Source organism: Chiloscyllium punctatum, chromosome 26 (genome assembly GCF_047496795.1).
Source record: "Chiloscyllium punctatum isolate Juve2018m chromosome 26, sChiPun1.3, whole genome shotgun sequence".
Classification (NCBI taxonomy): Eukaryota; Metazoa; Chordata; class Chondrichthyes; order Orectolobiformes; family Hemiscylliidae; genus Chiloscyllium; species Chiloscyllium punctatum.
Genome location: NC_092764.1, coordinates 71,741,557 through 71,753,707, shown reverse-complemented (window position 1 = coordinate 71,753,707; position 12,151 = coordinate 71,741,557). Strand labels below are relative to the sequence as shown.

At 39.2% G+C, this 12,151-nt stretch overlaps 1 protein-coding gene across 2 annotated transcripts in view; it reads right to left on the bottom strand.

The window, feature by feature from the left end:
* sf3b3 (splicing factor 3b, subunit 3) overlaps positions 1-12,151 on the bottom strand; it is a 60,529-nt gene that overhangs the window by 28,747 nt on the left and 19,631 nt on the right. For both annotated transcript variants that reach the window (XM_072547627.1, XM_072547628.1), the window contains exons 8-14: positions 11,234-11,371; positions 10,195-10,298; positions 8,643-8,808; positions 8,281-8,376; positions 7,434-7,506; positions 1,994-2,145; positions 461-616 (exon numbers count right to left, since the gene is read on the bottom strand). In XM_072547627.1, coding sequence (XP_072403728.1) covers positions 461-616; positions 1,994-2,145; positions 7,434-7,506; positions 8,281-8,376; positions 8,643-8,808; positions 10,195-10,298; positions 11,234-11,371 — 885 coding nt within the window. The remainder of the gene's footprint in view (positions 1-460; positions 617-1,993; positions 2,146-7,433; positions 7,507-8,280; positions 8,377-8,642; positions 8,809-10,194; positions 10,299-11,233; positions 11,372-12,151) is intronic.

Genomic DNA, 12,151 nt, shown 5'->3' with positions numbered 1-12,151 from the left:
GTCTAGCTGATCAAGATCCCGTTGTACTCGCTGTCCACTACACCACCAAATGTGGTGTCATCCACAAACTTACTAACCATGATTAAATTCTGCTCACCCACCTCCTCCTTCCATCATCTTCTTCTGTCTGCAAAATTAAATTTGTCTTATTGTCTAATATAATCCAAATCAATGCTTTGCAAGCATTCTGCCTTTCCAAAAAGGGATCTTGAAATCACTAGAAGCCAGATTTGAATAGTGCCAGTTTGTTTCAGGTCAACAAGAATCCCAGATCAATGAGTTGAGTCTCTGGAACCTTCTATGGGGCATTGGGGAAGCACTTACATCAACCTGTAAGGAGGTCACACACTTCAAAAGGGATAACATCTAAAAGAAAATAAGATGTTCACGGAGACACCATTCAAGAAAAAACAAAACTTCCAACTCTATTTGACTCTATGCCTATTAACTCCTTACTCACCGGATCCATCTCAAAGTAGACCAGTTCTCCGCCTGTCAGAGCAATCACCACCTGGCGCTGATTCACAGCACATTTCACAATTGTCTTTTTACCAGGGGTCTTCCACTCATTGACTCTCTTATCAGCACGGATATGACGGATCCCATCAGGATACACCTAAAAATTACAAACAGAGCCAGGGTTTTTCTTGGACTACATTACAACACATATGTTTACTCTCAGTTTAATCTAAACCCCCAAATTTATAAAAGCCTTGGGACCTAAACTGCAGTAAATTTATACAATAAGAAATGTATTCTTAACCCTTCTAGCTCCTCTGTTGGACAAGCAATCACAGCAAGGTAGTTCTTGAACGTAATCGTTGCGTTCTTGCACAACCCCACATTATAGAATAATCATGCTTTAGAAACAGCGCTTATAGTATTCAGACTTCTCAAAATAAAGGCAAACATTCCATTAGCGGTTACACTACATAATGCTCAGTATGTCCTCCAATTATGACACAGAGCATCACACATTTCAGCAAAATACCCGAACAGCACTGTGAAGCTACAATTCCACCACAGGGTAAACCTTTAGTACCCACAGCACCATGAATATAATACTTGTATAGTGAAGACTTTAGAACCAAACAAAAATTGCCACAATTTTGGGTTGTCAACCACTAGTGGTTACTTGGTTAGTCAGTGCTGGCAGAAAAGAGAGGAACAATTTGAGATGACCGATGAAATGATTAGATTAGATTACATTAGATTAGATTACATTACAGTGTGGGAACAGGCCTTCGGCCCAACAAGTCCACACCGCCCCGCCGAAGCGCAACCCACCCAGACCCCCTACATTTACCCCTTACCTAGCACTACGGGCAATTTAGTGTGGCCAATTCACCTTAACCTGCACACCTTTGGGCTGTGGGAGGAAACCGGAGCACCCGGAGGAAACCCATGCAGACACGGGGAGAACGTGCAAACTCCACACAGTCAGTCACCTGAGGCGGGAATTGAACCCGGGTCTCTGGCGCTGTGAGGCAGCAGTGCTAACCACTGTGCCACCCAAGAAGATCTCTCAAGAAGTTTTCTTCGTTGAGACTTCTCCTTAAAACAGCATCTTTGCACCTCCTGGTGCTATTTTCAAAGAATAACTGCCCAAATAAATTACATATTAAATGCTTCAAGAGACAAACTGCAAAGCTGATCTAAAATAAAGGCAGATAAGTATGCAAAATTTAAATTGCACAAGCTATTGAAGTCATCAAGTAACTATTGTGAACTGAAATTGTGCCAGTGTTCAGGTCACAACTAGCTACTAAAGACTTAGAAAAAAAATGTACTGTGTACACAAGTTTTACAAATTGGTGCAGCCATTACATTCAACTTATCACAGCAATAAAGGAATTCTTTCAGGAATCCAAGCAGTACATTAACAAGACTGCCTTTACAGGCAAGAGAAGAAATTTAAACACTGTAAGCAGTGAGAGCTCAAATATAGCTTAATGTGGTATTTCAATGAATCAATCAATTTCTATCCCCCTACCTGGACCAGTGCATCCTCACCAAGCAAGGAACAGGACAGTGTGGGGGTTGTACCCAGAAATCCAGAGTCTGTCACTTCCTCTACGGTCTCACCAATAGACAGTACCAGCGTGGCGTTCACGAAAGACACAATGATGTATGCATCATACTCATCTAAACACACACAAAAAAGGTGCAAAATACACTTGCAGGTTAACATTCAGTGCTGTTATAAAGTGCATTATTGGCATGAGTTTTTAAAGAGTTTAAAAGCCTTGAATGGCCATTACAGAACACAGGTTTCCATTCAGACCAAAAGTTCAAAATAGATCTCTATACAGCAATTCCGTCAATCCCATTCCTCACTCCACCCTCAGCCCTGCAAATGTATTGCCTTCAAGTACCTATCTGATTTCCTTTTGAAATCATGCATGGTCTCCAATTCCACCACCCTTAAGAGAAGTGAATGCAGGTCATTACCATTTGCTGCATAAAATAAGTTCTTCCTCACTTTCCCCCAGCATCTCTTATCCAAAACGTTAAATCTGTGCCCCAGTCCTTGTATCATCAGATAACAGGAACAGCTTTTGTCGATCTTATCCTAACCAATCACTACCTTGTTCACCTCTATCAAATCTCCCTTCACTCTCTTTTGCTCGATAGGAGGTTTCTCTAACCTAAACTTGTAGCTAAATTCCTTTATCCCTAGAACCATTCTGGTACATCTTTGCTGCAACCTCACAAGAAACATCACATTCTTCTTTAAGTAGGATGATGATAACTGGACTCATTAAGGGCCTGGCTCCATACTGTAGGAATTCTAATCTAATTTAGTTGAGGCCCACTCAGAGCTTGACAAAAGATCAACATAAATTTTGCAATCCAAGATTCAATAATGCCTTCTCACTTTCAAAGCTCTATACTCATGAGACCTCAGGTCTTTCCCCCCCCCCCCCATGTATACTATTTATAACTGTGCCATTAACTCTAGTACGACTTCCTATCTCTTCTGCTAAAATTCATCACCTCACATTACCATGTATGAAATTACATGTCATTTGTCTGCCAATTCTGCTAGCTATCTATGCCCTGTTGCAACTAATTGGTATTATTCTCACTCAATGCCAGTATCATACGGGGCAGCACTGGGACCCAGGTTCGATTCCAGCCTTTGGTGACAGTCTTGTGTGGAGTTGCATTCTCCCAGTGTCTGTGCGGGTTTGCTCCAGTTTCCTCCCACAACCCAAAGATGTGTAGGTTAGGTGATCTGGCCATTCTAAATCACCCATAGTGTTCATGGATGTGCAAGTCAGGTGCGTTAGTCACGGGTAAATGTAGAGTAATAGGGAATGGGTTTGGGTGGGATACTGTTCAGAGGATTGGGGTGGACCTTTTGGACCAAAGGGCCTGTTTCCACACAGTAGGGATTCTATGATAAAATTTGGTTTCAAAGGCAGACCTTGAAAGATATCTGGTATCTTAAAATCATAAAAGCCTAGCACTGACACAAGAAACAACAGTCTACCACCTTTCTAGTTTGAAAAATAACCAATTATTTTAAACCCACGATGACACACATCCCTTTGATTCTACGAGCCCCAATTTTATTAACCAGTTTTCACATTTTATTCCACATTGTTTGCTTGAATGTAACCAAGTCATCAACTCCCTTGGACATTCTCACCAAAACATTTCAGTAAATTTGTCAAATATAATCTGGCTTTTATAAATTAACTCAATAACTGTTTTTAAGTTCCCATTTATTGTGTCTAAAACTGTACCCACCACTGACAGTAAACGGACATGCCAGAAGTTACAAAGCATAGCCTTAAGCCTTTTTTTTTGGCCCCAGTGAACATTTGCTACTCTCCAATCCTCTGGGACTTCCCTCTCATCTAAGGAGCTCTGGGAAATTACATTAAGTCCTCCATCTAAACCCATATCTAGTTGTTAATGCAACTTGGGATACAAACCCTCTGTATCAATGGAATTCTTAAGCACACCCAGCCCTTCCAGAACCCCCACCTATAAATTTCACATTTAATCTTTAATTCCCCTAATATCCATCCAACAAAAGCAACTTTAAATTGCAATTCATCATGGATTTATCTCACTTTAATTCCTTTACAAAGACATACTTCCATCCCACCTCAAAGAAAAGTGCTTGCACAAGGTGAAAGCTACTTAAAATACTCTCACTTCTAATGAATTAAATAGCCTTTTCTGTACTTAGTTCCTTTCCTTACTCCTCTAAGGGATGATGACAAGGGATGGGAACATAATGAAAAAGCACGAGGTTTTGCAACAAAAAGAACACTATAAAAATCCTAGTTAATACTTGTGAAATGAAACAACCCTTAATACCATCAATACTCAAGTAGTAAGTTATTTTCACCCAGAATACCACCAACACTTAAATGTGCAACCATTAGCCACATGGCCAAAAAGAAGGGACACAGGCAAACATCACAGAAATCATCATAATTAGAGACTCGCAAGCAAAGGGCTAGTACTGGAAAGTTTCTGACTCAAGATCTGGAAGTATTTTCACACCTAACAAATTGACCCTTCAACTGACAATTAAACTAAGAGATTCCTACAGTGATCACCCTACAGGTTAAAGCCTCGCTGATCTGAAGCTCCCAACTAAACCTATACTAAATTTTACGATTCCTTGTTCCTTCTTGGGAAATTCTGCAAAATCTATATTTTACATCTCACACCATCTCATAATTAGCATGCACGTTTTTACATATCCAAAAAGTGCCTTCACATAACTAATGCACTGCCCTTTACCAACGTGCCCAAAAAACCCCAATAACGGAAACAAATCCCCCAGAACGAATGCGAACAAATATCCTGTTGTATATATGAACGTTAAAACACAAGCCTGCCCTTCACTCCTGTCTTCAAATTTAAGTGTTGTCACTAAAGATTTCAAATGTAATTATTGTCAAAATGAATGCACACTCCAACTTAAACTCTAGTCACAGAATAAATCCTCCCTTTTCTAAACTTTATTCATATCTGGAATAGGCAGCATATTACGTTAAAGTTCTGGTGGTTCTAAGTGGTGATTGCAATTTGTGATGATGAGAACATTCATAAGAACTGAAGATTGCATCACAGGGCATATTTTTCTATCTTAATATAATAAACTATATAAGCCTAATGACAACACATGTACTCTTCAATGCTGACTCTTGCAATATTCTACAGTTGGGGTGGAAGGGGTATATCACAATTTTCCAGTCAACATCCTTTTGTGTAGAATATCTGCATCAGTAGTACTTTTGCTTCACGTAATCACTGGTTAGGACTGTTCTTTACAATGTCTGCCCTAAACCAGTATCCAAGAGGCCCTACCAGCAGGTACGCACCTAGAGTGAGTAGCACCTTCCCCGGCCACCTGTGGGAGAGAAACAGAGGCTTGGTATTGGTAGAGATTAAGCCACCACATACCAGCCTTGGTTAGTACTGCTCTTTCAAGATTGAGGACAACCAGGGTATAAACTGCAATAAATATATCATTCAGGCTAGACAAAAGCTGTATTGCCATACCCACTCATCAAGCCAGCGTAGGAAAGTATCCCAGGCAAAATCAATACTAGCAAAGTAACCACTTTCGTATACTTATGAGCAACCCACCACCCAATCTAGTACGTGTGACATTGCAGCTCAGCATCATTTTCTCAAGGGCAATTACTGGTGGGAAACAAATACACTCATATGCCATATTCTTATTCTTTCATGGGAGTCTAAAGTGGACAATAAAACAATATTCAATAAGAAACATGCATAAAGAGCACAATCATGTCCAATTTGAAAAGTGATTTAATTCTCATTACCAGGTCATCACTGCAGCTTTTCCATTGAGATAATATCGGTTAGCATTAGGATTACTGTAGAACGTTTAGCGCACTCCCAACCAAATCCTAGCAAATTTACGTGTATTGCAAAAATATTCTTCTACTGAACGTTTTCTCACTATTTCTGGATTATGGTATGGAATCAGTGATTATCAATTATTGTAATTTGTAAATTATAACCAGAGGCACTCAGCTTTTACAGAGGCCACAACTTCTATAAGGTTTGATCATTTACAGGATGTGCCCAGCCCAATAAATCATTATTGCAGTTTTCACATTTGTACATCATTCACAAACTATAAGAAATACAATAAAAGAAACTACAAAGAATTTGCACTCAGTTGCTTAACCTCAGTCTAGATAACTGTAGAGTATACAGCCACCTGGTTAAATCTACTGGGCTAGTGAGAAATTCTTTCAATAGTCACTCACTCTCGCCACATAGTGGCAGATGCAAAAAAGTGCAAGTGCATAAATTCTGGATAAACGCAGGAGGATCACGTCAGTACCACAATACCATACTGCGCAGTACTGTTGATAACTATCTAACTGGTACACGAATAAAGGCCATTTGGCAAGAGTGGAGTACTGTCAGTGCCTGAGGAACTGAACCAAACTCTAATTGGAGACAGCACTATGAAGAAAGAGGTGAGAAAAACGTGGGGGAGAAAACCCCACTGAAATCAAAATCAATGCAAACTTTAACGAGTGGAAATGAATACATTTAAATAAAAAAGTTTATTTTAATAAGTAATTCATTATCCCCTTCAAAACTGCAAGACTTTTGATGGAAGAAAATCTGACTTGAAATGTGTTTTGGTGTCAGATCAAATTACTTGGGTTAATCCACCCATAAAATTTCAAAAATGTAACAGCCCATATGTTTTTGACATCTACTGATTTGAACTGTATTGCAGTTTAGAAGTGTTTAATTCTTCAGTTCTCAATCAATTTTGGAACCAGGTCATGGCTATCAAAATACGCAATGTGAGGTAATGCAAGCAAGTAAAAGAACAGTAAACAGTGAACAATCCTTCATACATGCAAGCTGCTTTTTCTACTTTTTAGCTATTTCTGTGCTTATTTGATGTATTTTATTTAGATTGCTGTACATAGTTCTACTTAAATAAGAATAAAATTTAAAAACTAAACCTGCAACACCTATGGATTGTGGTTCAATGAGTTAAACAGAGTTCATGCTCAATGATGCAACATGGCAATTTGTGAGAACAGATTTACTGCTTTCTTCAAAAAAATTCTCATAGCAATTACATGAATTTTATCTAGTACAATGCACTTGTTGGACATGATTTGGAGATGCCGGTGTTGGACTGGGGTGTACAAAGTTAAAAATCACAACACCAGGTTATAGTCCAACAGGTTTAATTGGAAGCACACGAGCTTTCGGAGCGACGATCCTTCATCAGGTGATTGTCAATAGGAGCGTCGCTCCGAAAGCTCGTGTGCTTCCAATTAAACCTGTTGGACTATAACCTGGTGTTGTGTGATTTTTAACCTTGTTGGACATGACTGTGTGAACATTTCTTAATGTGGCCAAAAGAATTTCTGCTCTATGCATTATTCAGGTCATACCTTCCACATGTCTTCTCACAGTCCATACAGCATTTGGGTTACCGGGCAGCTCTGAAACAGCCATTTCTGATACCTGTCAATGAGGGTTTGGGGAGAAAAATCAGCATGAGTCCTCCATCTTACTGCAAAACAAAGAACTGCAGATGCTGGAAATCAAACAAAAACAGAACGTGTTGCAGAAACTCACCAGTCTGGCCACATCTGTGGAGAGAAAGCAGTGTTAACAGAGTCCAGTGACCCATCTTCAGTGTTCTGCGCTTGAAATGTTAACTCTGCTTTCTTTCCACAGTGCTGCCAGACCTGTTGAGTTTCCGCAGCAAGTTCTGTTTTTCATCAATATCAGTGCCTGCTTCAAAGGAGGGTTCAAACAACTTATACTGGTTAAAAAGAGGTGCTATATGACAAAATGGAGCATTACTGGGAAATAGAGATTCGGTTTTCCCAACACAGTTGACAAATTAAATTTTTTGGAAAGCTCATGGTCTGCTGAATCAGAGATTCTAAAATATTCCCCATATATTTTTCGGAGAAGAGACATGAATCACATCATTTAATCAGCAGCACCTGGAGCCTTTCCTGACTAGATATTTATATACAGGTAGCAGAGCTGTCATCTGGAGTGGAAACCTTAATCAACTTTTCTTCACTGTCCCTCCCCTGTAGCTTATTGCAGCTCCTCAACTGAGCTAAGTGAACCAAACAGCACAGATGAAACCTGGGACCTTAAAGTCAGAATGATTCAAATACAGGATGTTTCTATCAATGTATGAATCAGCAAACATCATAATGGCTCCTTAAAAGATAGTCACTGGCCTCCTACAAAAAAATAATTTCATACACATCATACCTCAAGACCATGCCTCAAGACTCTCAATGACGACCGCGGCCCTCTCCCACAGGCAACATATAGCTGAGGTGTGTCTTCATTAGCCAGATCAGCAATCTGCAGATGAAAATATAAGCAACAGCGAAACATTGGTGACAAACATAACTGGCATGACAACTTCACGACAGCTGATTAAGAAATTAAGACTTTCCTCAAATACTTTTCAGAAAAGAAACATGAATTCACATTAATTTAGTCAGCGTATACACATTGGTTGTATCAACAGAAACAACTAAAAACTCAACCTACAGAATCCATATGATTAGTTGGTGAAATAAACATTGTTCAGCTCCAGTAAAGAATCTGGAACTATGTTTTCATACCTGACATGTTAAAATTGGTGAAAGGCTGTCCAACTCATCCACCAATACCAGATTCTTGAGAGGTCGTGGCTGAAAGAAAAATGTATCTCCCTCCTCTAAGGGCATTGCTGAAGAGAACTCTGGTTCATCATCATCATCTCCAAGATGTGCAATCTGATAAAGGTAACTAGAATATAAAAAAGACATGACTTAGCTTTCTGAAGACTAACATTCTTTTATTTTAAAAAACAATTATTATTTACACTAACTGCACATCAGTTATCAGGCCAACATCAAGCCACTGATAATTCCACTACAAAATCCCAAGATATGCTTTACATATACTGTAGAACCTGTTTTGAGAATTAATAGAATATGACAACCTGATTTCTTAACAAAAAACAATACTATCCAAGCCACAGACACCACAAATGTTATTAAAATAAGCTAGCAAATCAAGTGGCAACGTGCACTGGTCAAGAGTACCTCAGATTATTTACATTGGAGGGATAATAGGGAAAATTGCAGAAAGTGAACACAAAAATATATTGAAGAGATTAAAAATGATGTGCTGTACACTTTAAATTGCTTGCAGACAAAGGAGTTTTATAGGCAGTGGGACAAAAGTAATACTGCTATTGTGATTAGTAATCAAACTTAGAAGGACTAAGTAAAATAAAAATTGGATGTTGCGTCAACAAAAAGTGTAAGACTGGGATTGATGAATTGGTGTTTAGTAAGCGTGTTGCAAGATACAGTGCAAAGGTTAGCAAATGGAATTGAAGTATCAGTGAGCCATATACGTTCGAGTGGCAAACAGATTAGAAGAAGTGAACAACCTACTCTTCTTGGTAACACACAAAAGAAATAGCCACAAACTAATAATTGTAAAGATACTCCAAAGTAAATGTCAGAAAGGCTACTCGAAGGAAAAAAAATTAGACAGTGAGTTATAACAATCATAAATGCATAGCCTGGCGGGACAGTGGAAGCAAATTCAGTAATAACTCAAATAAAGTGAAACTGAACATATTTGAACAGGAAACATTTACTAAGTCAAGGGACATGGTGACAATGTGAGGCTAACTGGATAGCTCTTTCAAAGATGGAACAATGACCCAAAAGGTCCATCCCACATTTGCACTGTATCATTTAATGCTGGGAATACATTTATAAGCCACAAAGCTAACTTCTTTAGTCACTGCATCAAAACAGACCGCTGTGCTGGCTAAGGCCCAAAGATCTCATGATCAAATCTCAGGCCACTTGCTCTACTTTATGCACAATACAAATTGATGGGAAGCTGGCTTAACCTTTAAGAGCGCACCTCAGGGCTCCTTAATACACAATGAAGTCCAAATGACTTGTGAAATCGACAGTCTCCACAGAATGTGAACAGTCAGCTGCTTTCGTTAGCCAGTAACAGAGCACCACTGTCAAATATCTTCAAGTAACTACTTAGTCATCATTTTGGCCATAAGATGCAGGAGACAGACGTATGAAATACAAACAAAATTGCTGTTTAATCCCAGCAAAATCTAATGTGATAAACAGTAAAACAGTCCACACTCACTGATTGCCAAATTCTGATGCGACAAAGAGGAACCCAGTCTTCAGTACACACATGGCAGTTGACACAGGGACAGTGTCAAAATACTTCAACCTGATTTCAGTCACCTGCAAATATACAAACATTTTATAAAACAAGACATCAATTATAAAAGACAGGAAAGGGAGGATCATGGAAGAGAGTGAAAATTATAACTAGACAATTTTGGGTTTCTAAACGCTGTCTCAACAGTTGGAGGTACAAAGAAAACCTACCTAATATCTGAGCAATATTTCAAGTCTTTATAGAACCACTTTTCAAACAGGTTTTCAGCAAGAAAACAGAAATAAGGCTGTAAGATTAAAAAGATTGAAAGTACGCATCATTCCTTTCAAGAAACATGTACTGACAAAAGCTTGCTCATGTTTTGTAATTCATGAACAATGAGAAGTCACCAACTTATATTTCCAAAAGAAATGCCAATTTTCAGCAAACAGCAGTTTGTTTTCTAACCAAAAGCTTGATCCTTTTCTGATTAGCTGCCATGAGAACAAGTTTTGGGCCCCTTATCTAAGGAAGAATGTGTTGACCTTGGAGGGGCTCAGGAGATTGACAAGAATGATCCCAGGGATGAAGGCTTTTCATATGAGAAGTGGTTAAGGACTCTGCGTCTGTAATTGATGGGAGTTTAGAAGGATGATGAGGGGAAATCTGGTTGAAAATTACAGAATACAGAGGGGCCTGGATACAGTGGACTGTGGAGAAGATGTTTCCACTAATGGGAGAGACTAGGAGCAGAGAAGACTCGATGCCGGATGGGCCTAGTTCTGCTCCAATGCCTTACAGATAAGATATACAGCACACCACTAAAATTGTTCAGTACACATTCAAGACCTTAACTGTGTTATTAAAATGGGAAAAGACATGGTAGTTTAGTTACCCATCATGTGTACACACCAAGAAAAAAAACACAAAACAGTTCACAAATTAATTTGCCTGCAAAACTTTTGATTACAATTGGCGAGTCACCAAACTGGGATTTCTAACCTGCAGTCCTCCTTACCATGTCCTCATCTGTTTCCAGTGTAATTTTGAAGATGTCGCCTTGTTCAGTCTGTGCCAGGAAGAAGAACATGGACTTTGTTTTATGCGTAGCAGAGCAGACAAAAATCATTCCTCGTTCAGGATCATCCAGGTCATTCTGGAAGAGAAAATGCCTGTATTTGTGTAATGCATTTTGCTACAGGACACAGATACAAGTCAAAAACAAAACTTGCCCCCATGCATGTGCTTCCATTAGGGATCACTACATAGTGATCAAGTATAGAAAACTCAGGTAATTTTAAACCTCCAAGCTCAGGGAACTGAAAGCTAAATGAAACTGACTGGGGGACTGAACTTTGCAATTTTAATGGTTTGCTTGGGGAATATTTAGGAAAATGGAAGAAGTTAAAAATACTAAAAATCTAAACTATATTAACATGATATTTAGCCACTGCCTCCCTCAACAAAGATCATGGATTAGATGGTGCTGGAAAAGCACAGCAGTTCACGCAGCATCCAAGGAGCAGGAAAATCGACATTTTGGGCAAAAGCCCTTTATCAGGAATAGAGGCAGAGTGCCTGCAGGGTGGATCCCACCCTTCAGGCTCTCTGCCTCTATTCCTGATGAAGTGCTTTTGCCCAAAACGTCGATTTTCCTGCTCCTCGGATGCTGCCTGAACTGCTGTGCTTCTCCAGCACCACTCTAATCCAGAATCTAGCTTCCAGCAACTGCAGTCATTGTTTTTACCTCAACAAAGATCGCGGCTGACCAAAATTAAATAACCAAACCAAATACTCTACATGTTACAAATCACCCTATAATTGTGCACAAGGTTGATCAAAATCCTCAGTGTGGCTCAATGTTGAGAATCCAAGCCCTACCTGAGGAGCAAAAAAAATGGTAATTCAATATATACAGCAATGTTACAGATTTGGA